Source organism: Entelurus aequoreus, linkage group LG09 (genome assembly GCF_033978785.1).
Source record: "Entelurus aequoreus isolate RoL-2023_Sb linkage group LG09, RoL_Eaeq_v1.1, whole genome shotgun sequence".
NCBI lineage: Eukaryota > Metazoa > Chordata > Actinopteri > Syngnathiformes > Syngnathidae > Entelurus > Entelurus aequoreus.
In genome coordinates this window covers 81,791,988-81,817,941 of record NC_084739.1, presented here as the reverse complement: position 1 = coordinate 81,817,941, position 25,954 = coordinate 81,791,988, and the positions used below count along the sequence as shown (strand labels likewise).

General features: G+C 41.0%; 1 protein-coding gene across 14 annotated transcripts in view; it reads right to left on the bottom strand.

Moving 5' to 3' along the window:
- Positions 1-17,003, bottom strand: part of camk2g2 (calcium/calmodulin-dependent protein kinase (CaM kinase) II gamma 2) — a 201,675-nt gene extending 184,672 nt beyond the window's left edge. For all 14 annotated transcript variants that reach the window (XR_009827376.1, XM_062059600.1, XM_062059589.1 and 11 more), the window contains exons 1-2: positions 16,820-17,003; positions 9,155-9,249 (exon numbers count right to left, since the gene is read on the bottom strand). Coding sequence is in view for 13 of the 14 variants with exons in the window: in XM_062059600.1 (XP_061915584.1) it covers positions 9,155-9,249; positions 16,820-16,884 (160 nt within the window). In the remaining variant the exon portion in view is untranslated. The remainder of the gene's footprint in view (positions 1-9,154; positions 9,250-16,819) is intronic.
- Between the last annotated feature and the right edge of the window lie 8,951 nt (positions 17,004-25,954).

Below are 25,954 nucleotides of genomic sequence, written 5' to 3'. Positions count from 1 at the left end.
ATAATTTTAACGCATGCATGAACTTATAAAGAGGCACGTACGCATATACACACACACACACACACACACACACACACACACACACACACACACACACACACACACACACACAAACACACACACACACACACACACACACACACACACACACACACACACCTTCAGATGAAGTCTGTCTGGTCCTTTGATATTGCTGATGTAGTCATTGGTTTACATGGCAGCTGAAACATGGGGATTTATATAAATATTGATTGTCAAACTACGTGATACAAAGAGCGATACCAAAATGTGAAGAAAATACATAAAAAATAGGATAGATTGGTTGCACAGTTCTAATGCATGCATGCTAGTTTAAGTGGATGCTGAGTTTGAGCGTCGATGACATCATTCTGACATAACTACTGTAAACAAAGTGTTGTACAGTATGTCGTCCAATAGCAGGGTGATACGATCAAAACGTTCTCTTAAAGTGCACTCAACTGTTTGTTTGCTGGATTCTCCAAATCATTGTTTAATCATTGTTATGAAATGATATAGACCAATTTGGTTCAACTCACTATACAGCAAAACCATCTTCCTGTTCATGACCAATGTGAAAAAAAGAACAAGCTCACATGCTTTGGCATGACGGATTTCGGGTCTTTGGAATTTCTACCGTAGAGAAAATGCAGCACGGTGGCAGAGGGGTTAGTGCATCTGCCTCACAATACGAAGGTCCTGAGTAGTTGTGAGTTCAATCCCGGCCTCGGGATCTTTCTGTGTGGAGTTTGCATGTCCTCCCCGTGACTGCGTGGGTTCCCCCCGGGTACTCCGGCTTCCTCCCACCTCCAAAGACATGCACCTGGGGATAGGCCCCTCCCACCTCCAAAGACATGCACCTGGGGATAGGTTGATTGGCAACACTAAAAATGGGCCCTAGTGTGTGAATGTGAGTGTGAATGTTGTCTGTCTATCTGTGTTGGCCCTGCGATGAGGTGGCGACTTGTCCAGGGTGTACCCCGCCTTCCGCCCGATTGTAGCTGAGATAGGCTCCAGCGCCCCCCGCGACCCCGAAGGGAATAAGCGGTAGAAAATGGATGGAAATGTACAACAACTACACGTTTTGCAAGTACATCTAAAGAGATTGTTTTCCTGTAATTGTTTCTTGATGTGTAAAACTGCATTCACATCGTGTTTCATTACTTTAAGAGCCATATTATGAGGTTTATAATATGAAAAACAGGCCATTTCAGAGCCGATATTGATACCGGTCCAATATCAGAAAAAATAAGTTAGACTATATCGGTCTGGAGATATGATACACAGGAAGCGCTTGAATACAAGCAGTCCTGCAGTTTGTTTACTTGTGCAAAGTTAGATAGCCGGTTAACATCTAAATGTCCTCCAAAAAGCACAAGTAGTTTAATCTTTTCTTGTGTTTTAGTGTAGTCATTTACAAAAGGTGCACAGGCACACAATGGTGCTCAAGCAAGACATACGTAATAATTGTCTTTAATTGACCAATATTGCAGTGCACAAAACCACGCGTGTCAAAATCAATAAATATCAAATAATTATAGTTAACTACTTACACATACAAAGTCACCAAGGCAGAAGCGTGTTAGAAAATATAATTCATTTGTATTTTTATTTTTTGTCTGCATCAACGATAAGTCAATTCCAGACAGTTGATAAATAGGTTAGTGTTTTTCGTAGCTACTATAGTTCTGTTTGACTTGTTTTACTTGATTAAGCCTTTTCTAACAATACACATTACAAAATAATAAAAGGTATGATATGGTATCGGATGAATATCGGTCAATACTCAAGACGCCGATATTGGTATTGTATTGGAAGGGAAAAAGTTGTATCGAGACAGCCCTAATTTTTAGGTCTTTCTATGGGTTCGTCCATTACTAGGATGACTTTACTGAAACACTGAAACAAATAAATGCTAAAAAAAATAGTAGGGGTGTAACGGTTCGTTTATTTGTATTGAACCGTTTCGGTACGGGGGTGTACCGAACGAGTTTCTAAGCTAAAGTCTTAACAAGCTGCTTTGCTTCTTCTGCCTCTGTCTCAGCACCCAGCATTGTCCCACCCAGACAACCATCTGATTGGTTACACACAAAGCGGTAACAGCCAATCAGCAGTGCGTATTCAGAGCGGTAACAGCCAATCAGCAGTGCATATTCAGAGCGCATGGAGTCAATGCTTCAGCGTGGAGCAGATAGGTGTTTAGCAGGTGAGCATAAGGCAGCAGGCTCTCCCCAAATGATAATAAACACCTCCCAGTCAGCTACTAGTAACATCACTATGAGCTTGTTGACGTTCTAGAAACTTAAACTGCAGCTCAGCTCGCTCGCAGTCCTGGCTTGAGGTGAAGGCTAATTAGCTTTTAGCGTAACGTTAGCTCATTTTGTGGTGTGTGTGCGTGTGTGTGTGTGTTACGGGCAGCAAAGCCCTGTCCGTCTGTTATTGTTTGTTTGAATGGCAGGGTCCCTGCTATCACATGCTGATACAAATATAACATTTACATAATAAAAATCAACTACAGGCTTCCCAAATGCTGTAATAGATTAAGCATGATGAGTTCACTTGAAACTGTTTAATGTTGCACTTTTTATATCTAAAAGAAAAGTTTTGTCATTTTATTTAATCCGAGCAACAACCTGAGGCACTTTAATGTTGATCAACGTGGGCAGACTTATTATAGTGTTCCCAATGTTAAAAGGATAAAGCCATTGTTTACAAATTTGGTAAATAAATAACCAAAAAATTTATATTTTGTTGTTTTCTTACTGTACCGAAAATGAACCGAACCGTGACCTCTAAACTGAGGTACGTACCGAACCGAAATTTTTGTGTACCGTTACACCCCTACTAAAAAGTACTTAATTTTATATTATATATACTTAGTTATATATTTTTTTCTTTGGGTGGGTTGCCAATTTTGAGTTTTGGGCCATGTTCCGGCTAGTTCAAATAAGAAAAATGCAGTTATTAGGTTGTTTTTTTTGCATTTTTAAAAAAAGTACAAAGTACCTGCCTAAAGACATTGCTATTTGCATGTCTATCTAGAGCAAAGGTGTATTTGTAATATTCTACCTGACTAGAAAGCGCTAGTTATTATGAATTCAATTTGGCTTTCGTGTCATGCAGTATGCTATAAACCGGCAGGGGTGGAGCTACGATAGGAAAGCAGTACTCGATTACTACAAAAGGGACGACGTGTGTGACACCAAGCCACACTTCACTTCTAATAGTTGCGTTTCCGATGCCTCCCTCCTGTTTGTTCCACTTCTGTGCGCTTCTTCTTTCCGTATGCATGCGACGCTCCCCTGCTCATCTAATATTTACACTTGGTCTCATTAAAGATTCACGGCGCCGTGTCGGGCTGCCCTCGGCCAATCAGCCTGCAGCCAGTGACACACTGAAAGTCCCTCCCCCCTTAAAAAAAAAAGTGAAAACACTTTTCCCGTATGCCTGCAACAAGGACAAAAACCACATCCTGTACATGTCCAAACTGTGTCATCAAGATTAGTCACTGAAACTGTCATAAAAAATAAATTGCATGGTCAACAAAACGTCTTCTGGGAACACTCCTATGCAAGATGTCTGTCTGTGTTTGTGAGGTCAGAGGTCATAGAGAGGGCCTGCCATCTTTGTACTGAAACTGTAAAGTGCCCCACAAAGTTGTAACCATAGATATGCTATGCCAAGAGAATAATTAAAAGTCTCACTCATCACTCATGTACGGACTGAAAAATGTGATTAAATAATCACTGTATCCCAACTATTTTCTCTGCCCGTATTTGGACCTTCACCAAAAAGGAAAACAAGGCACAAGTACAGCAGAAAGATATGAGGCAGCTTTACTCACTACCTTTTATGGTATCTTTTAAATCTGACCACAGAACACTTGAGTGTTGACTATTAAAAGTACCATGAAATTGTCCTCTCCACTTCCCACAGTCTACTTTCACTACATTCAAGTACATAAGGCGGCAGGGTAGGGCACTTTCTTTAATTCCCCTGTAAAAATTGGATGCATAATTCAAGTATATGTAGGTGGTGTGGATCTTTTTTTTAAAAAGTGCACAATTTGGCTGGCCTTGCACAAGGTCCTTGTTCTATTAAGTCAGGGGTGTCCAAACTTTTTCCACTGAGGGCCGCACACGGAAAAATTAAAGTATGCGGGGGCCATTTTGATATGTTTTCATTTTCAAACCATAACAAAATATATAGATTTTTGTTTTAACAATTAGGGCTCCTGATGCCCATAAAGGGTCTCAGTCATTAAAATGTTAAAAACAAGTAAAATTATTATTGCCTATTATTATATATGCCTTTTCTGTCAAAGACAACTTTGTTTTTTATAGTAAAACTGAAATATGCAGTATTTCCCCCACCGCCCAAAACATTCAGAAAGCAATGTTTGATGTGAAGTAATTGGAGCCCTGAAAAGATCAATAATGCATGACACCATTGATTTTATTTTCATTAATATTTTTGATTAATCACAGTGAAAAGATAAATAAAATCCCACTAAATATATTTGGGATCCAAAAGGTACCCCACTCATTAAGTGATACATTTTTATTATTATTTGTTTTACTTTCAACACTTAAGTTACGAGATCAACTTCAGATATATCTGTCGATTTTACGTTTGAACTATTATTTTGTTTGTTTTATGCTCTTTTGTCAAAGAAAACTTGGATGTTTTTATATGGCAACCACACAATATATGCAATATTTTTCCACATAAAACATTTTAATGTGAAATATTTGAAGTAATTGGAGCCTTGAAGATGTCAATAACTCATTATTATTGATTTTTTGTCTTTTTTTTTTTTTTGAGCAATGGCAAAAAAAGGAATATAAAGATAGACAAAATTTGGCAGCTTTGTGTCAACATTGCAACGTTTTCTAGTTAGATTTCACCTCATTCCACTTTTTTAATGTTTTTTTGATTTTTGCAATGGCATTTCCAGAATGTGTGGCGGGCCGCTAAACAATTAGCTGCGGGCCGCAAATGGCCCCCGGGCCGCACTTTGGACACCCCTGCATTAAGTGGTTGTTGTTTTTTAACCAAGCCTGTTTATGATGTGTTTTTAGGTAAAAAATGATATTTAAAATGTGGGTCTTTTTTACCATTCCATTGCATTTTAGGAGTCTTAAAACCAAACTTCAGAAAAAAGGCCTTAAAATGCAACTTCTGGAAATTCAAAACGTAAAATCAACTTTTGTTACTTTTAGGCCCCTTCTACACTAAGATTATCCAGGCTATATCCCACCTAACCTTATCCTTGTCCACACACTCACAATGCCACCGTATAAGACCCCCTCCATCCACCGGCGCAAAACGACCTAGTACGCATGCGCGAACAAAAATGTGCGCGTCATAGTCACCTCTGACCTGGAAGTGTATTCTTACCCTGTGTTTCAATGTAGCCGATTGCCACATTTCTTTTAACAGTAAACCTTGCTTGCCTCACCATCAGCAGCTGGTAGACCAGCCCTATCGTAGTGAATCACACCTGAGCCATCATACATGAATCATATCTTTAATGGACGTGTGAAAGTAAACAATGTGTTACAACAATTGACACAGGGATCTAGATATCTGGTCAGGACATTGGCGGTTGTACTTGACAGCCGCAACCAATTCATGGCTTCACAATAGTTATGGAGTACAAAACTAGACGAGTAATCGCTCGACATACATGGCAGACAATAACTGACAGTCTGCTTTGCCAGTCCAAATACATTCGCTGTTTTTCGTAGTACTCCCTCGTCCACGGGAGCCCGCATTCTCGTTGTCTACCCTTCGACAAATGGGCAAAGTTTTTCCCCCGCGACCCCGAAAGGGACAAGCGGTAGAAAATGGATGGATGGATGGAGTTATATCGAAGGTCATGGGCATTGCCGCTTACGTGCAGTGATTTCTCCAGATTCTCTGAACCTTTTCATGATATTACGGACAAGAGATGGTGAAATCCCTAAATTCCTTGCAATAGCCGGTTGAGAAATGTTGTTCTTAAACTGTTCGACAACTTGCTCACGCATTTGTTGACAAAGTGGTGACCCTCGCCCCATCCTTGTCTGTGAATGACTGAGCATTTCATGGAAGCTGCTTTTATACCCAATGTGCCCTTAGTTTGTCCATTATAGTAACAGAAATGTATAAAAAATAAGCGTAAAATGAGAAAAGAGCATCTTTTTTCAAACACAAAGAGAAAGTGTTCTCTCCAGCCTATAAGATGTGGAGATCCACCCCCTCCCTTGTTGCTGGGGTTACCAACTATGGACCACTGCCAGTACAGCCAAGTGCACAATTCGCATACGCTCTGCCAAATTTGTCTGGTCTTTAGGAATTTCCCCTCCAATCAATGAGCTGTTTATGAGGAAGAAATGGGAAAGGAAAGGAAAATGACACGGGTGGGGTGACGGGAGGAGGCACAGCAACCCTGTGGGAACGGAACAGCCCAGTCAGGCCAGAACCGGCTCTGAATGACATCGTCGCCCAGTCTCTGCTGGTCTGACACCGACCAACATGCAGACCACGCACCGCAAAGAGTCAGACAGACAGCGACAATGCGAAGATTTAGCAACATGTGTGGACAATCTAGCAGGTCCACCGAAAACAGGAAACATGACTCGGAAAAAAAACAAGCAGACCTTCACCAAGGCGGAAGGATTGTGGTCTGCAAAGGCTTACAGTTTGAAACTAACTCCTTCACAATGTTATGGTTGAACAAAAAGGTTCACAAGTGTCATCACATCATAATACAACACTGCCTTTGTAAATCGTATCCAGTTTTTGTTTATGTCAATTACATATACAGGTGGTGGTTATTATCAATAACTGGCAGGAGGAATGACCATTTATTTTTACGACACGTTTACGTTGCATAGCTGATCATGAGAAAGCATATCAAATTTAGTACGGTACTTTGGTTTATTTCCCAAATGAAAGGTGGTGGCTGAAATGCATACCAGCCATGGGGAACAAAGACGTTATGAGACTTCTACTTTGTAGTTTTGTGCTCAGGCATTGGCAAGCCAATTGGGTACTTTGAGTTATTCCAATTAATTGTATTGTCAAGAGCTAAACTATCTTTGATTACTAATGGAAGGCTCCCTTACATTTATATGTCATTTATTGACAGTTTATTTAATAAACATATATATTATTCTTTATTATTAATTTAGTTAGAATGTATATTAGCACAGAGTAATTAAATGTACATTTATTTTTCATCAGTTTCTATGAGTCCCTTCCTTCTTTTGCAGTATATTTGATTTTGTAATCAGCCTGCCCGAAGCCATGGTAAAAATGTTTTGTGATTAACACATGTTTTCATATTAATTGACATGGTTGTAAACTGTAAGTAAGTTAGTTATAATTAGCAGTAGTGGAAAAGTTGGGCAACAATGCCCAAAAGGTTATAAACTCCTGTACTACAGGACACAACTATGTTGCAGGTCTGAACTCATAAATGAGTAAACTAACCATAGGCTTTGTGGATTATTTTGAGTCAAAAAGTGATCATTAGGGGTGCACGGAAAAAAACGATTCACATCCGAATTCCGATATTCTTATTCATCCCGATTTTAAATCGATTAATAATTTTCAATAATCGAGTTGTATTTGGCTTCAAAAAACATGCACCTGGGGATAGGTTGATTGGCAACACTAAATTGGCCCTAGTGTGTGAATGTGAGTGGGAATGTTGTCTGTCTATCTGTGTTGGCCCTGTGATGAGGTGGCCACTTGTCCAGGGTGTACCCCGCCTTCCACCCGAATGCAGCTGAGATAGGCTCCAGCACCCCCCGCTTGTTCCGAAATGGACAAACTTTGTTGATTATTTTTGAGTCGTAAAGGTGGCGGTTATTAATCATTAGTAAGAGGATCAATCACATGAACTACTGTATTTTCCGTACTATAAGTCGCTACGCTTTGGACCCTGCCGCTTATAAAACGGTGTGGCTAAATTATGGATTTTTCTTTACTAACGGCTGTAATGTTTTGTATTCAACAAATAGTTGTCATATTACATCGACAAAGACACTGAAAAGATCTGTTAATGTTTGTGCTATGGCGCCATCTTTTGGACGAGTTCGCTCACTGCAGGTAGTGCGTGTTGAAAATGTGCCTCCTGTTTTCTTCCTTGAACCAGCAGTATTCGTCCGTAGTGTTTCTACTCTTATGGATTCTTCACTCCAGGCAATGTTTGTAAGTTTTACAATATAACTAAACCTATTCATACTTATTAAACTGTCCCATGTGTGATGCCTGTAGGAGTGTTTTCATGCATATTTGTACCTGCTATCGTAATGTACCGTAATCAAGCAAGCGACATTAGCATTTGCGAATATGCTAACACGTTTACAAGTGTCTGTGTTAGTATCATTACCTGACAATGGCATTATTTTTGTATTGTTTTAGTTTCACAAATTCCTCAGTAAGTTCACCAAAATGCTTCCGTGGAGTTGTTGAGGCTGTTTAGCTGATTGGAGAGCCAGCTTCCGCAGCTAGTGGGTCCATGACGATGACTTCTGTTTTGTTTGATCAGCCGTTTTACTGCCGTTTTACAGACACCGTTTGGAAACAATTAAGGTATGTAAATAAACATTTCAATCTATATATCTGCAGTTTATAATAATACAGTATATGTAAAAATATTACTTTCTTCTAAAATATGGTGGGTGCTGCTTAAATACCGGTGTGATCTTTAGCTCGGAAAACACGGTATATTACACACCTAAGTTGCACGTCTGTTCTTGTGCATGAGTAAGCGAATCATGGCCTTTGACTTTGTGGATTCTTTCCAGTTATTCTGTTAATTTCTATTGTGCAAAGTAGCGGGCTCTCATCAATAAGAGACCGTATCGATCATAAGGATGTTTTGGCATCAAACCTCAAGCTGCTCTTAATGCAAATGTGAGAAGCTCGCTGAGCCTCACTGTGTGCGCCTTTTAAAACCGCAGCAGGAAACTCAGCCAAGTGGCTTGCAGCTCTTCAGGAAACTGGGCTGACCAGGAAGAGGAATCAGCTGCTCTTCGGGGATTAAAGCGAACACTCCTGCAATCGGAGGTGACTTAACTGCTAAAGAGCCACAGTTGTCAGGCGTCCTACACGACGCCATTGCTTTCCTGTGTGCACTCACCTCTGGCAGAGAGCTTCTTGGTGTTGATGATTTTCGCAGCGTACTCCTGGCCGGTGGACTTCTTGACGCATCGCCTCACCACGGAGAAAGCACCCCTGGAGCAGGAAAACAAAACAAAAACAAATTAAATACACAGAAGACATGGGTAAAGGAACATTAAATGAGCTCAAATGTCCCTACAAACGAAGTTAAAGTACCAATGATTGTCACACACACACACGAGGTGTGGCGAAACTATTCTCTGCATTTGACCTATCACCCTTGATCACCCCCTGGGAGGTGAGGGGAGCAGTGAGCAGCAGCGGTGGCCACGCCCGGGAATCATTTTTGGTGATTTAACTCCCAATTTCAACCCTTGATGCTGAGTGCTAAGCAAGGGGTCCCATTTTTTTATAGTCTTTGGTATGACTCAGCCGGGGTTTGAACTCACAACCTACCGATCTCAGGGCGGACACTCTAACCTGATGCAATATGTACCTACAGCTAGCTTAAATAGCATGTTAGCATGCACAAGTCAATAACGTCGACAAAGCTCACCTTTGTGCATTTACGCACAGCATAAAATGTTTGGTGGACAAAATGAGACAGAAGGAGTGGCATAGAACACATCTTTCTGTGGCAGTTACGGAGAAAGTTGCACATGTAAACAAACAACGGTGAGTTCAAGGACCGCTGAAATTAGTAGGACAAAACGGTGCACGCCAAATACTCTCATCAGTAAAGCATGTATGTATAACATAAACAGTGAGATTTCTAACAATTAGGAAGGGTTGTGTCATGTTTGTCCTCCTACAGAAACCCTATTAAAACAAAAAATTAATATTTTCCCTCATCAAAAAGCTACAGGGAGCCACTAGGGCGGCGCTAAAGAGCTGCATGCGGCTCTAGAGCTGCCAACATCGATTCACAAACGCCTCTTTTTGCCTCTTATCTGTTTACAAACCTTTACGTTGCGCCAAATATGCCTCTGTGTGCGAACGTGCGGCGTACGGACGCTTCAATCAGTCATTCCTGCATTCATTACTTCTAGACCTCCACCACAGATCTCACCTCACTCCTACCCACTTCTCCAAAGTGGGCTGGCTCAGGGTGGAGGACAGAGTAAAACAACTTGCACTGAGCCTAGTCTATAAAATTTGCTACACCTCCCTGATACCGAAGTACATGTCAAACTACTTCCATAACGTAAATGACCGCCATAACCACAACACCAGGGGGAGCTCCACAAACCACGTTAAACCCAGATTCCGATCTAACAAAGGTCTTAACTCATTCTCCTTCTATGCCACATCAATATGGAATGCACTCCCAACAGGTGTAAAAGAAAATGCATCTCTACCCTCCTTCAAAACCGCACTAAAAGAACACCTCCAGGCAACTACAACCCTAGACTTGATTAACGTGGACCCCGACTTAAACAAGTTGAAAAACTTATTCGGGTGTTACCATTTAGTGGTCAATTGTACGGAATATGTACTGTACTGTGCAATCTACTAATACAATTCTCAATCAATCAATCAATCAATCAATTAGGTTTGCATGCTGCTTGAAGCCATTGAGGGCTGCCATTTTAATGACATCACTTTCTGTACAGGCGGGCATGGTCATTTTGAAAAGCTTCGAAGGCAAGTGGCACTTCTGACTATTGTCGTACCTTGCCGGTCAGCCCTGTGTCAGCCTGTGTTAGAGATCACAAACGCTTTAAATGTGTCCAAACTCTCACAGTCTCGCTGTAAAGCTTCGGGTTGCGAGACAACCACTGAGCCAGCCTTTTAGATAGTTAGCCACCGGCTTGTGACCGCTTTAGTTCGAGGTTTTATCAGCGAACGGGGCTTTGTTCCGCAGCAATTCTTTAATTATGATGGGACCGAAAAAGATGCCACAGTGGACCTTTATTACAGCAAAAGAGAAGACACTGCCGGGACACAAGCCGATGAAGGAAGAAACATGTTGGAGCCATGGATGAAGGGAAGAACTCACAGTATGTAACTTTTTAAGTCCATAGTGGCAACAAGCATTCATGAGTTCAGCTTTTTTGTGAGTAACGTTAAAGTTATGCCTTTGTTGCAACGCGGGGCTGATAATGTGTCTCCGGCACATTTGACTCCGTTTTGAGAGAGAAAACGCACGGTTACCAATTTCGAAATAAACGTAACGGACAGAAATATCTCAGGTTGGTTTCATAATGGATCAATGTAGCCGGGCTGATAAAGCTATATAAATATATTTAGATTTCAGTGACGCTTTAGTATAACTAAACGTTATGAAGGTGCTGGAATATTTTATGCTATTATTCAGAGGCAGCCTAAAATGAATCCTTTATTATTCACAACAGAAACGTGTACAATATCTGATTCGGTTCTAATGAGTTACATTTCTGTGTTATTATTGGTGTATGCTGCACCCCCAATGTCCACAACATGGTGCCAGTATGCTGGGTTTTTTCAATAAAATACTGGAAAGGATAGAAATGTAGTTTGTCTCTTTTATTCGATTATTAATCGATTAATCGAAGTAATAATCGACAGATTAATCGATTAACAAATTAATCGTTACTTGCAGCCCTAATATACATACATACATACATACATACATACATACATACATACATACATACATACATACATACATACATACATATATATATATATATATATATATATATACACATACATACATACATACATACATATATATATACATACAAACATATACACACCTACATATATACATATACACGTACACATACATATATACAGTACAGGCCAAAAGTTTGGACACACCTTCTCATTCAATGGGTTTTCTTTATTTTCATGACTATTTACATTTTGTCACTGAAGGCATCAAAACTATGAATTAACACATGTGGAGTTATGTACTTAACCAAAAAAGGTGAAAAAACTGAAAACATGTTTTTATATTCTAGTTTCTTCAAAATAGCCATCCGTTGCTCTGATTACTGTTTTGCACACTCTTGGCATTCTCTCGATGAGCTTCAAGACGTAGTCACCTGAAATGGTTTTCACTTCACAGGTGTCATAGTTTTTTTGTGGGCTCTATACTGAGGATGTCGTTGTGGCTTGTACAGCCCTTTGAGACACTTGTGATTTAGGGCTATATAAATAAACATTGATTGATTGATTGATTGAGTTTTGATGCCTTCAGTGACAATCTACAATGTAAATAGCCATGAAAATAAAGAAAACGCATTGAAACGAGAAGGTGTGTCCAAACTTTTGGTCTGTACTGTACATATATATATACATATATGTGTGTAGGTGAATTAGGGCTGGGCGATATATCGATATACCGCGGGTTTGTCTCTGTGCGATATAGAAAATGACTATATCGTGATATTCGAGTATACGTTCTCACGCAGTTGCTTTTAGCTGCGGGGCATTAAACTGCATGCGTTTCTCACTCTTTCCTGTCTCTCCTTCTCACAGAGAGATAAAACAAGCGCACCTTCTTACATACGTCACATACTGTCACGTGAGCAACGTCACACGATCCCGCGGAGCAGACAGGTAGCGACATGGTAACGTTAGCTGTGGTGCTAACAGGTAACGGTGTGGTTTGAGTGGTAATACGAGAGAAAGAAGGTGCAAATCTGGTAACAAATGGAGGAATAATTAATTCCCAAGAAAAACAGCACGGGGTCCATCGTCTGGCGGTGGTTTGGCTTCAAGCGGGAATATGTCCTTACATGTCAACATCTCCGTTCGGTGCCACACCAACTAAATGTCGAGGCAACTATTTCCACATCAACACCGTAGGACATATACTATTTGATATGCAGCTAATTTTTTTGTGTCACTTATTGAAATATCTTGTGTGTCATCATGCACAAAAGTGCGCTTTATTTGTTTTAAACTATTGTAGTGCCGTTCTGCACAAAAAGTGCACTTTAATTTAGTGTTGTTTTGAAATGTCATCTTAGTGACATCATTCACAAAAGTGCACTCATAGCTTGTTTTAAAATGTCTCTGACAATCTTGCACTTTCTGTTTTGAAATGACATGAATGTTTGTGCCACTGCTAAATAACTTTAATAAATACAGTTTTGCTAAATTGACTTAGTTGTGATTTCCCTCTCTGCATGAAAGTTTAAAATGAGCATATATTAATGCAGTATGAACAAGAATGTTTTAATGTAGACACATAGAATCATCATACTGCTGTGATTATATGTATCAAGAGTTCATTCAAGGCTAAGGCAAAATATCCAGATATATATCGTGTATCGCGATATGGCCTAAAAATATCAAGATATTAAAAAAAGGCTATATCGCCCAGCCCTAATGTGAAATTAAATATATATATATATATATATATATATATATATATATATATATATATATATATATATATATATATATATATATATATATATATATACATATATATATACACACGTGACCAAAGTGTGCATTTTTTTACTAAAATATGGACTTTTGTCGAGGTGAGAACCGATTTGTATTTACACTGATTCCTATTGATTCTTTTTTCGGTTCACGAATCATGTTCAAAATCGAATTGAGTTCTTAAACCAAGGTTCCACCGCCTTCTGCCCCAAAAGTCAGCTGGTACGCCTTGACCCTATTGAGGACAAGGTGAAGAGAAAACGGATGCATGGATGTACACCAGGCCTGGGCAATTATTTTGACTCGGGGGGGCCAAGGTTGGAGAAAAAAATGTGTCCAGGGGCCAGTATATCTGATTTTTAGGAACACTAATACAAAACCTCACAATAATGTCTGATTGAATGCTAAAAACGTTATGGAATTGTATGTTTTTTTTACTGACTGAGACACCAAGAATGTACATGAAAAAAAAGAATGTTACAATATTAACGATGAAGGATAAAACACTGAATATTGACAACATATGAACGTCACACCCCCTCTCCATCCACATATTTTACAATTAAGTGAAACGCAACCAAAATGCAACAAACAGCGAAATATGAACATGAGGGGTAAAAAAAAACAAAAAAAACTACAATCTGATATATGGGATATATCACTACACTTTAGAACTTTGTTGTAAAAAATCTCCTTCCACGTCTGTCCCGGACACCCACATTTCAGGCTCTGGAAACACTCTGTGGAAACGCTCCCCACCCACACTGCTTGGTGCCTCGTCTGAGCTGCTGTGACTTACATTACCATAGTAACTAGTTAGATGACCATAGTAACTAGTTAGATGACCATAGTAACTAGTATATCATGCAAAAGCGCATATTCCAGCCATGTAAAGACTTAGTATAGTTGAAGACTTACGGTAATTAGAAAACATGAGTGCACATCATAATGGCAGCTACACTTTACATCTTAAAGGCCTACTGAAAGCCACTACTACCGACCACGCAGTCTGATAGTTTATATATCAATGATGAAATCTTAACATTGCAACACATGCCAATACGGCCGGGTTAACTTATAAAGTGACATTTTAAATTTCCCGGGAAATATCCGGCTGAAAACGTCTAGGTATGATGACGTTTGCGCGTGACGTCACGGACTGTAGCAGACATTTTGGAACAGCATGGTGGCCAGCTTAAGTCGTCTGTTTTCATCGCAAAATTCCACAGTATTCTGGACATCTGTGTTGGTGAATCTTTTGCAATTTGTTTAATGAACAATGGAGACAGCAAAGAAGAAAGCTGTAGGTGGGATTGGTGTATTAGCGGATGGCTGCAGCAACACAACCAGGAGGACTTTGAGTTGGATAGCAGACGCGCTATCCGAGGCTAGCCGCCGACCGCACCGATGATCGTGGTGAAGTCCTCCGTCGCGCCGTCGATCGCTGGAACGCAGGTGAGCACGTGTGGTGATGAGCAGATGAGGGCTGGCGTGGGTGGAGAGCCAATGTTTTTAGCATAGCTCTGTCGAGGTCCCGTAGCTAAGTTAGCTTCAATGGCGTCGTTAGCAACAGCATTGCTAGGCTTCGCCAGGCGGGACAGCATTAACCGTGTGGTTACAGGTCCAGGGTTTGGTTCGGTGTCTCCTGATAGTAGAAGTAATAGTAGTATTGTTGATCTTCTGTCTATCCTTCCAGTCAGGGGCTTATTTCTTCTGTTTCTATCCGCAGTTAAGCACTATGCTATCACGTTAGCTCCGTAGCTAAAGTGTTTCGCCGATGTATTGTCGTGGAGATAAAAGTCACTGTGAATGTCCATTTCGCGTTCTCGACTCTCATTTTCAAGAGGATATTGGGGCGGCGTGGCGAAGTTGGTAGAGTGGCCGTGCCAGCAATCGGAGGGTTGCTGGTTACTGGGGTTCAATCCCCACCTTCTACCATCCTAGTCACATCCGTTGTGTCCTTGGGCAAGACACTTCACCCTTGCTCCTGATGGCTGCTGGTTAGCGCCTTGCATGGCAGCTCCCGCCATCAGTGTGTGAATGTGTGTGTGAATGGGTGAATGTGGAAATAGTGTCAAAGCGCTTTGAGTACCTTGAAGGTAGAAAAGCGCTATACAAGTATAACCCATTTATCATTTATTTATATAGTATCCCAGGTGGTTTAAAATACAAATCCGTGATCCACAATAGAAAAAGGAGAAAGTGTGGAATCCAATGAGCGCTTGTACCTAAGTTACAGTCAGAGCGAAAAAAGATACATCCTGTCATCCTGCACTGCACTCTAATCCTTCACTCTCACTTTCCTCATCCACGAATCTTTCATCCTCGCTCAAATTAATGGGGTAATCGTCGCTTTCTCAGTCCGAATCGCTCTCGCTGCTTGTGGGAATGATTGTAAACAATGTGCAGATGTGAGGCGCTCCACAACCTGTGACGTCACGCTACTTCTGGTACAGGCACGGCTTTTTTTATCAGCGACCAAAAGTTGCGAACTTTATCGTCGATGTTCTCTTCAGCAAAAATATGGCAATATCGCGAAATGATCAAGTATGACACATAGAATGGACCTGCTATCCCCGTTTCAATGAGAAAATTTCATTTCAGTAGGCCTTTAAACATCTCCAAAAAAATTGGGGGAATGTCCGGCGGGCCAGATTGAAAAGCTGAACGGGCCGCATGTGGCCCCCGGGCCTTAATTTGCCCAGGTCTGATGTACACTGTGAAAGTGTGGTGCAGGAGGAGGGAGGCAACCCTGTACCATTGCACAGACATCCAGTCATTATTAGCTAAATGGTGGAAATGTGAGAAGGCAACAGGAGAATAGAAGAAGTAGCCTCCTCAGCTCTCATCTAAAGCTGCTGCTGCAGTTACTAATGGAGGTGCAGGAAGATTAAAACCGCAGCTACGGAGCCAAAGAAAAAAAAAAAGGTGCAATGCCAAAAAAAATAAGCAGCCCTTTTTTGCAAAAGCCGTGTAAGGTAGGTGAGGGACCTTGTGTGTGCAGGAGCCGTGTAGTAGCAAGCATGCACAACAACAGCCAGCATGGCGCTGCTGCATTAAAAACCTCTTTTTTTTAAACACGCTTCTGCACCAAACAAGTTCTTCCACCATGGCGCAATGCATCTTTACGGACGGGGATTTGGGGGGATTAAAAGAGCGAGGAGGTCGCAGGCTTGCCTGTTTCTGACAGCCCCGTTTAACGCCGTGTCAACTCCACACACGCACACGCACACGCACACGCACACGGCGGCAAGCGACACACACAAAAACAGCGGGGAGACGCAAAGGAGAGAGCGCTTACTTTCCGAGTTCCTCGTAGAGCTGGTATTCATCCGTGAAGCGGGTCGAGGTCACCACTGTAGCCATGTTTGACCGACGTGGGGGAACGCCTGGCCTCTCGCCTCGCTGACAGCCGCGCAGTGTGGCGAGAAGGTGGAGGGCTGCGTGCACGGAGGGGCGGGGCCAGGAGCTGGAGGGAGCACAGATCGTATAATGGCGCGAAGACGCCTTCTGGGTGTGGGAGAAAAAAAGGCTGGTTGAGAGCGATATAGAGTTGGGTGATACCGCCGTTGTGGTATCGGTCCGATATCAAGCAGATACAGGCCCAGTATCACCAATACAGGTTTTGTATTTATGAAGTTTTTAATATCAGGTTTTTTTTTACCCAAGTAAGCTTTTCATAAAAACATCGAGTAGACAGCAGAAATATTGTTTTAGTATTATTATTGCATTATTCCTTATTTCATATGATAGGGCAGTGTTTTTCAACCTTTTTTGAGCCAAGGCACATATTTTGCGTTGATAAAATCCGGATGCACACCACCAGTCACAATTGTTGAATATGACTATAAACTACAGATGTCCCATAATGGCTTTTTTGCCGATATCCAATATTCCGATATTGTCCAACTCTTGATTACCGATTCCGATATCAACCGATACCGATATTTTAAGTCGTGGAATTAACACATTATTATTATGCCTAATTTTGTTGTGATGCCCCGCTGGATGCATTAAACAATGTAACTGTACCATGAATTGATTAACGTGGACCCCGACTTAAACAAGTTGAAAAACTTATTCGGGTGTTACCATTTAGTGGTCAATTGTACTGAATATGTACTGTACTGTGCAACCTACTAATACAAGTTTCAATCAATCAATCAAAAACAAGGTTTTCCAAAATAAGAGAACAACTTCGACTCCAGTTATGGAAAAAAGTGCCAACATGGCACTGCCATATTTATTATTGAAGTCACAAAGTGCATTATTTTTTTGAACATGCCTCAAAACAGCAGCTTGGAATTTGGGACATGCTCTCCATGAGATAATCATAATACTCACTACAACTATGGGAAATTCTGAACTTTGACTTTCACAAAGTGCATTATTTTGTATTTTTTTTAAACATGCCTCAAAACAACAGCTACAAAAACAATGAAGGCACACAGCTTCAGTCCAGAGTATACTAGAGCATACTTGCCAACCTTGAGACCGCCGAATTTGGGAGATGGGGGGTGGGGGGGGGGGGGTGTATATTGTAGCGTCCCGGAAGAGTTAGTGCTGCAAGGGGTTCTGGGTATTTGTTCTGTTGTGTTTATGTTGTGTTACGGTGCGGATGTTCTCCCAAAATGTGTTTGCCATTCTTGTTTGGTGTGGGTTCACAGTGTACCGCATTTTTTTAACAGTGTTAAAGTTGTTTATACGGCCACCCTCAGTGTGACTGTTGATCAAGTATGCATGGCATTCACTAATGTGTGTGTGAAGGCCGCATATATTAGGTGACTTGGCCGGCACGCTGTTTGTATGGAGGAAAAGTGGACGTGACGACAGATTGTAGAGGACCTAAAGACAGTGCCTTTAAGGCACGCCCCCAATAATGTTGTCCGGGTAGAAATCGGGAGAAATTCGGGAGAATGGTTTCCCCAGGAGATTTTCGGGAGGGGCACTGAAATTCAGGAGTCTCCTGGGAAAATTGAGAGGTTGAATCCGATACCGATAATTTCCGATATTACATTTTAAAGCATTTATCGGCCGATAACATCGGCAGGCCGATATTATCGGACATCTCTGCTTTAAACCATAACCAACCATGCATCAATATAGTTCTTGTCTCAAAGTAGGTGTACTGTCACCACCTGTCACATCACGCCGTGACTTATTTGGAGTTTTTTGCTGTTTTCCTGTGTGTAGTGTTTTAGTTCTTGTCTTGCGCTCCTATTTTGGTGGCTTTTTCTCTTTTTTTGGTATTTTCCTGTAGCAGTTTCATGTCTTCCTTTGAGCGATATTTCCCGCATCTACTTTGTTTTAGCAATCAAGACTATTTCAGTTGTTTTTATCCTTCTTTGTGGGGACATTGTTGATTGTCATGTCATGTTCGGATGTACATTGTGGACGCCGTCTTTGCCCCACAGTAAGTCTTTGCTGTCGTCCAGCATTCTGTTTTTGTTTACTTTGTAGCCAGTTCAGTTTTAGCCTTCCCTAAACTTCAATGCCTTTTGCTAGGGGCACTCACCTTTTGTTTATTTTTGGTTTAAGCATTAGACACCTTTTTACCTGCACACTGCCTCCCGCTGTTTCCGACATCTACAAAGCAATTAGCTACCGGCTGCCACCTACTGATATGGAAGAGTATTACACGGTTACTCTGCCGAGCTCTAGACAGCACCGACACTCAACAACAACACATCATTTGCAGACTATAGCTACTGGTTTGCAAAAAATATTTTTAACCCAAATAGGTCAAATTAGATCATCTCCCACGACACACCAGACTGTATCTCACGGCACAGTGGTTAAAAATCACTGTTGTAGGGTGACAAAATTCTAGCTCCAATGGCACCCTAGGCGACTCCTTTTCCCGATTTGATGATCATTTTTTGTCCCTCCCCATCCTTGTAGCACCCCATAGAGCAGGCCGGGGTTCTTCACCTTTTTGACCTCGGTGCCCAACTTTTTCACTACAGAGGAGCCCATTCAAATATTATCACTGAATTTGAAATCTTACTTTAGATTTAACCGTATACAATAATTATATCTAACCTATTTACAGTTTGATATGGTAAACCTTCGAAAGCATGTCCCAGCAGGCACAAGACATTGATACAACGTTGATTATACATATATGTTTTTTAAAAACTGACTTCTAAACAACGATGCGAAATAGTTGTATTTGTAAATTTGTGACAACGTTGGTGTCTAACGTTGTATCCACGTTGTTGGTTGGGAAATGACTCAAATTCAATGGTCAAATCAACGTCACAACCTGGCATTTAATAAACGTCGTCAAAAAGCCTGTTGTTTCAATGTTGTTTTCGTGTTGTGCAATACTGGTTGGGAAATGACCAAAATCCAATGTCAGAACCCAACATTGATTAAACATTTTCAAAAAGTTAGCTTTGAGGTGCTCAACATCAGGACCTAATTCAACAATTTCTCAACGTTGCTTTAATATCTTGTGCTAACAAATATTATTACCAAGGCTTAGGTCAGGCTGATTACAAAAATAAATACTAATGAAATATACTCCAAAAGAAGGGACTTCTAAAAACTGGTGAAAAAAAAAATACATACAATTACGCAGTCTTAAAAAAAACAACTAGATTAATAATAAATAAAATATGTTTCTTAATCAAACTGCCAACAACATTTAAGCGCAAAATTAAAATACAGCTTTACCACTTGAGTCATCATTTATGCGCTTAAGAAACGTCTCTCTGACTTTAGCTCCAGATTTCTTCTGTTTGTGTGAGGTTGTCATTACTGCCTCAAGTGGTGGAAAAGTGCATTGCGACTGAGTTCAGCTGCGGCCCATACGGACCACAGCTGAGAAACAGATGTGTTTTGGCTGCCCTCTCGGGGGCACTCACGGCCCAACAACAAAACACTGCCTTCCGGCATTGGTCAACAACCATTTCGTGCCCTGGTCTAAGCCATGAACCAAGGCAAGAGCTACTGTACCCCACATAGAAAGAAGAAAGAAGAAGCCGTTCGCAGAAATGTCCGCCCTCTGAACAGGAAATCCTGCTCCAATCACTGCTTTTTACAGTTGGCGTAGCTGGAGGTTTATTTTTTTGAGGGTTACACCAGTATACAGGGGGGGGGCCGGCCTAGGGAACTATCATTAATTTTCCTACTATCGTTGTTATTATTTTTCAAATATTTGTCAGGATAAAACAGTCAAGTTCCAAAGATCGGCTGGTCAATCAATATTGACATGTTGGCGACCCCTGCCCTAGGCAATTGCTCATGTGGCTCATCTCTAAAACTGCCACTGATATCAACAATGTAACAATACGAACAACAAAAAACATCTATTTGGGAGAATAAATGATATTGATAATGTTGGTCAAATCGATCCAATACCGATAGTACCCCTGGTATCGATACAATGGATATTTGGGTTGATTTACCCACCCTCTGCTAATTATTAAACACTGTACCCAAATTGTAAAAAGAGCACCATAATGAAAATAAAAATAGATTTATGTCTTAGAATGTGCATTTCAGAGTCAATTATCACAATTGCTAAGCTTATAGTACATTTTTATTTAGCCTTTATTTAACTAGGTAAAATCCCATTGAGATCAAAGATCTCTTTTCCAAGGGAGATCTGGCCAAGAGGGCAGCAGCAAGATTACATTAAAAATAGTTAAAGGCCTACTGAAAGCCATTACTACCGACCAAGCAGTCTGATAGTTTATATATCAATGATGAAATCTTAACATTGCAACACATGCCAATACGGCCGGGTTAACTTATAAAGTGACATTTTAAATTTCCCGGGAAACATCCGGCTGAAAACGTCTATGTATGATGATATGTGATGTCAATGGTTGTAACGGAAGTATTCAGACACCATTGTATCCAAAACAAAAAGCTCTTTTTTCCTCTCAAAATTCCACAGTATTCTGGACATCTGTGTTGGTGAATCTTTTGCAATTTGTTTAATGAACAATGAAGACTGCAAAGAAGAAAGCAGTAGGTGGGATCGGTGTATTAGCGGCTGGCTGCAGCAACACAACCAGGAGGACTTTGAGGATAGCAGACGTGCTATCCGACGCTAGCCGCCGACCGCATCAATGATCGGGTGAAGTCCTTCGTCGCGCCGTCGATCGCTGGAACGCAGGTGAGCACGGGTGTTGATGAGCAGATGAGGGCTGGCGTAGGTGGAGCGCTAATGTTTTTATCATAGCTCTGACGAGGTCCCGTAGCTAAGTTAGCTTCAATGGCGTCGTTAGCAACAGCATTGCTAGGCTTCGCCAGGTTGGACAGCATTAACCGTGTAGTTACAGGTCCAGAGTTTGGTAGTATTGTTGATCTTCTGTCTATCCTTCCAGTCAGGGGCTTATTTCTTTTGTTTCTATCTGCATTTAAGCACGATGCTATCACGTTAGCTCCGTAGCTAAAGTGCTTCGCCGATGTATTGTCGTGGAGATAAAAGTCACTGTGAATGTCCATTTCGCGTTCTCGACTCTCATTTTCAAGAGGATATAGTATCCCAGGTGGTTTAAAATACAAATCTGTGATCCACAATAGAAAAATGAGAAAGTGTGGAATCCAATGAGCCAGCTTGTACCTAAGTTACGGTCAGAGCGAAAAAAGATACGTCCTGCACTGCACTCTAGTCCTTCACTCTCATGTTCCTCATCCACGAATCTTTCATCCTCGCTCAAATTAATGGGGTAATCGTCGCTTTCTTGGTCCGAATCGCTCTCGCTGCTGGTGTAAACAATGGGGAAATGTGAGGAGCCTTTCAACCTGCGACGTCACGCTACTTCCGGTACAGGCAAGGCTTTTTTTATCAGCGACCAAAAGTTGCGAACTTTATCGTCGATGTTCTCTACTAAATCCTTTCAGCAAAAATATGGCAATATCGCGAAATGATAAAGTATGACACATAGAATGGATCTGCTATCCCCGTTTAAATAAGAACATTTCATTTCAGTAGGCCTTTAACCATTGAGTATAACACACAATGGTAATCTCAATATAAGCATGCAAAGGAATATATATTGAAAGCAATGTTCTTCCGGTTTGTAGGAGAAAGCCAAGAATTGTCAGAGGAAGACCTCTTCATGTCTCTACTACAGTGCTAGTGTACATGTTGCAGGAGCAGCAGTTCCAGGGTCAGTTTGAGCTTCACTCCTCCCCATCTCATCCTGCTTAACTGCACATAAATACATCTGACAACGGAGCAGCTGATGGAGGTCCGCATCCTCCCGTGGAGCCAATCATGGTGCTCAGATGAATGCCGCAATATTTTAATGTGAGCCGCTGCACTGACACCAGCTTGGTTAAGCGTGGCCTCAGTTCTGCTCTCACAACAAAGGCTTTTTCTAAATCATGAGCATAACTCGACTGGAAAGTGTGAGTGTAATCGCTCTTTAGAGGACACTATAATGCAGTTATGTTTTTGAAAGTACATTACATTAGATTATATGCAGGAAGGATAGGGGGATAGTTTAAAGCTCTATTTGGGGAACGCTGAGAAGTACAGTTCATTAGCGCCGCAAGTAGATCACAAAGCTTGTAGAATGTTTGAAATAACACTCATAACGACACAGCGCTGTGCTAATTTACTTCTCCACTCGGTACAAGTACTGCCTGGTCGCTGCTCGTTGGCGTCGCACCGCATTAGTGTCACCCTGAAGGCTGTGACGCTCCGATATGCAAGACCTCTGTGGTCCATCTGCATCGTTTTTTGTTTCACTCTTCACACTAATATAATCATCGTCGCCCCACTGCAAGTGTCAGCATTACCAAACCACACATTAAAATGAGAAATCATTTTGAAAAAACTTCACCTGTCTATCCACTGCATGCCCTTTTGTGGAAGTCAAACCAGTAAAAGACTCCAAAACATATTATTTGGACTATAAGGTACACTTAAAGGCCTACTGAAATGAATTTTTTTTATTTAAACGGGGAAGGCAGATCCATTCTATGTGTCATAATTGATCATTTCGCGATATTGCCATATTTTTGCTGAAAGGATTTAGTAGAGAACATCGACGATAAAGTTCGCAACTTTTGATTGCTGATTAAAAAAGCCTTGCCTGTACCGGAAGTAGCGTGACGTCACAGGTTGAAAGGCTCCTCACATTTCCCCATTGTTTACACCAGCAGCGAAAGCGATTCGGACCGAGAAAGCGACGATTACCCCATTAATTTGAGCCAGGATGAAAGATTTGTGGATGAGGAACGTGAGAGTGAAGGACTAGAGTGCAGTGCAGGACGTATCTTTTTTTCGCTCTGACCGTAACTTAGGTACAAGGGTTCATTGGATTCCACACTCTCTCCTTTTTCTATTGTGGATCACATATTTGTATTTTAAACCACCTGGGATACTATATCCTCTTGAAAATGAGAGTCGAGAACACGAAATGGACATTCACAGTGACTTTTATCTCTACGACAATACATTGGCGAAGCTCTTTAGCTACGGAGCTAACGTGATAGCATCATGCTTAAATGCAGATACAAACAAAATAAATAAACCCCTGACTGGAAGGATAGACAGAAAATCAACAATACTATTAAACCATGGACATGTAACTACACGGTTAATGCTTTCCAGCCTGTCGAAGTTTAACAATGCTGTTGCTAATGACGCCATTGAAGCTAACTTAGCTACGGGACCTCGACAGAGCTATGCTAAAAACATTAGCTATCCACCTACGCCAGCCAGCCCTCATCTGCTCATCAACACCCGTGCTCACCTGCGTTCCAGCGATCGACGGAGCGACGAAGGACTTCACCCGATCATAGATGCGGTCGGCGGCCCGGAGACGGAGGAAGTCAAGGTGAGGTCGGCGGCTAGCGCGTCTGCTATCCATCTCAAAGTCCTCCTGGTTGTGTTGCTGTAGTCCGCCGCTAATACACCGATCCCACCTACAGCTTTCTTCTTTGCAGTCTTCATTGTTCATTACACAAATTGCAAAAGATTCACCAACACAGATGTCCAGAATACTGTGGAATTATGTGGTGAAAACAGAGCTTTTTGTATTGGATCCAATGGGGTCCGAATACTTCCATTCACTACGTGACGTCACGCGCAAACGTCATCATACCGAGACGTTTTCAACCGGAAGTTTCGCGGGAAATTTAAAATTGCACTTTATAAGTTAACCCGGCCGTATTGGCATGTGTTGCAATGTTAAGATTTCATCATTGATATATAAACTATCAGACTGCGTGGTCGGTAGTAGTGGCTTTCAGTAGGCCTTTAAAATACTTTCATTTTCTCACAAAATTGACAGTGTGCCTTATAACCTGGTGTGCCTAATGTACAGTCTGTATTAATTCTGGCTGTGCTTCAAAGCAATTTTATTTGGTACATGGTGTAATGATAAATGTGACCAGTAGAGGGCAGTCACACATAAAAGATATGTGTGGACAGCAGGTTGACGCCTGTTCAATAAATGACGCTTACAAGTACTTGTAAGCAAACAACTTCAAAACTTTGATGTTTCATTGAGAATATAGAACATTACACACGGCGCTCAAACATCTGTCAAAAATGTTTTTGTACGACTTTGGTAAAGCTACGAAGCCGCACCGCTTGATGGAACGCGGCACATTACGGCTGCTGTAGCCAGACGTACTGTGCTTCAGCATATGGGTATTATTATGTTGTGTGTACAAGGACCCCAGAATGGCACCTATTAGGAGACTTTATCTAGTGTTTTGTTTCAAAATATTATACAAAACCTTCTTTTTACCAATTGGTACCTGCTGTTGTGTATTTGGGATCTGCATAAGTCCCGAAAATTTGCCCGCGCCGTAGTCAATAAGCTCTATCTTTTTCTCAATCCTCTTGTTATGGGGCATTCATCGTCCGCTGTTACCATTTCTAATACAAAGTAGCGTACAGTTCTAACTAGGGCTGCAACTAACGATTAATTTGATAGTCGATTAATCTGTCGATTATTACTTCGATTTATCGATTAATAATCGAATGAAAGAGACCAACTAAATTTCTATCCTTTCCAGTATTTTATTGGAAAAAAACAGCATACTGGCATCATACTTATTTTGATTATTGTTTCTCAGCTGTTTGTACATGTTGCAGTTTATAAATAAAGGTTTATAAAAAAAAAATACATATATATATATATATATATATATATATATATATGTATATATATTTTTTTAATTAAAAAAATTGCCTCTGCGCATGCGCATAGCATAGATCCAACGAATCGATGACTAAATTAATCGCCAACTATTTTTATAATCGATCGACTTTAATCTATTTAATCGATTAGTCGTTGCAGCCCTAGTTATAACTTATACATCTGTCAGTAGATTCGCTATGGACGCGCTAAAAACTACCAGTACAACAAAGATGACGGGGAGAAGACACAGTTGAAGTGGAGGCACGTAAATAAGACAGCCCACAAAACGGCGCATCCTGAAGAGACGGTCAGAAAGC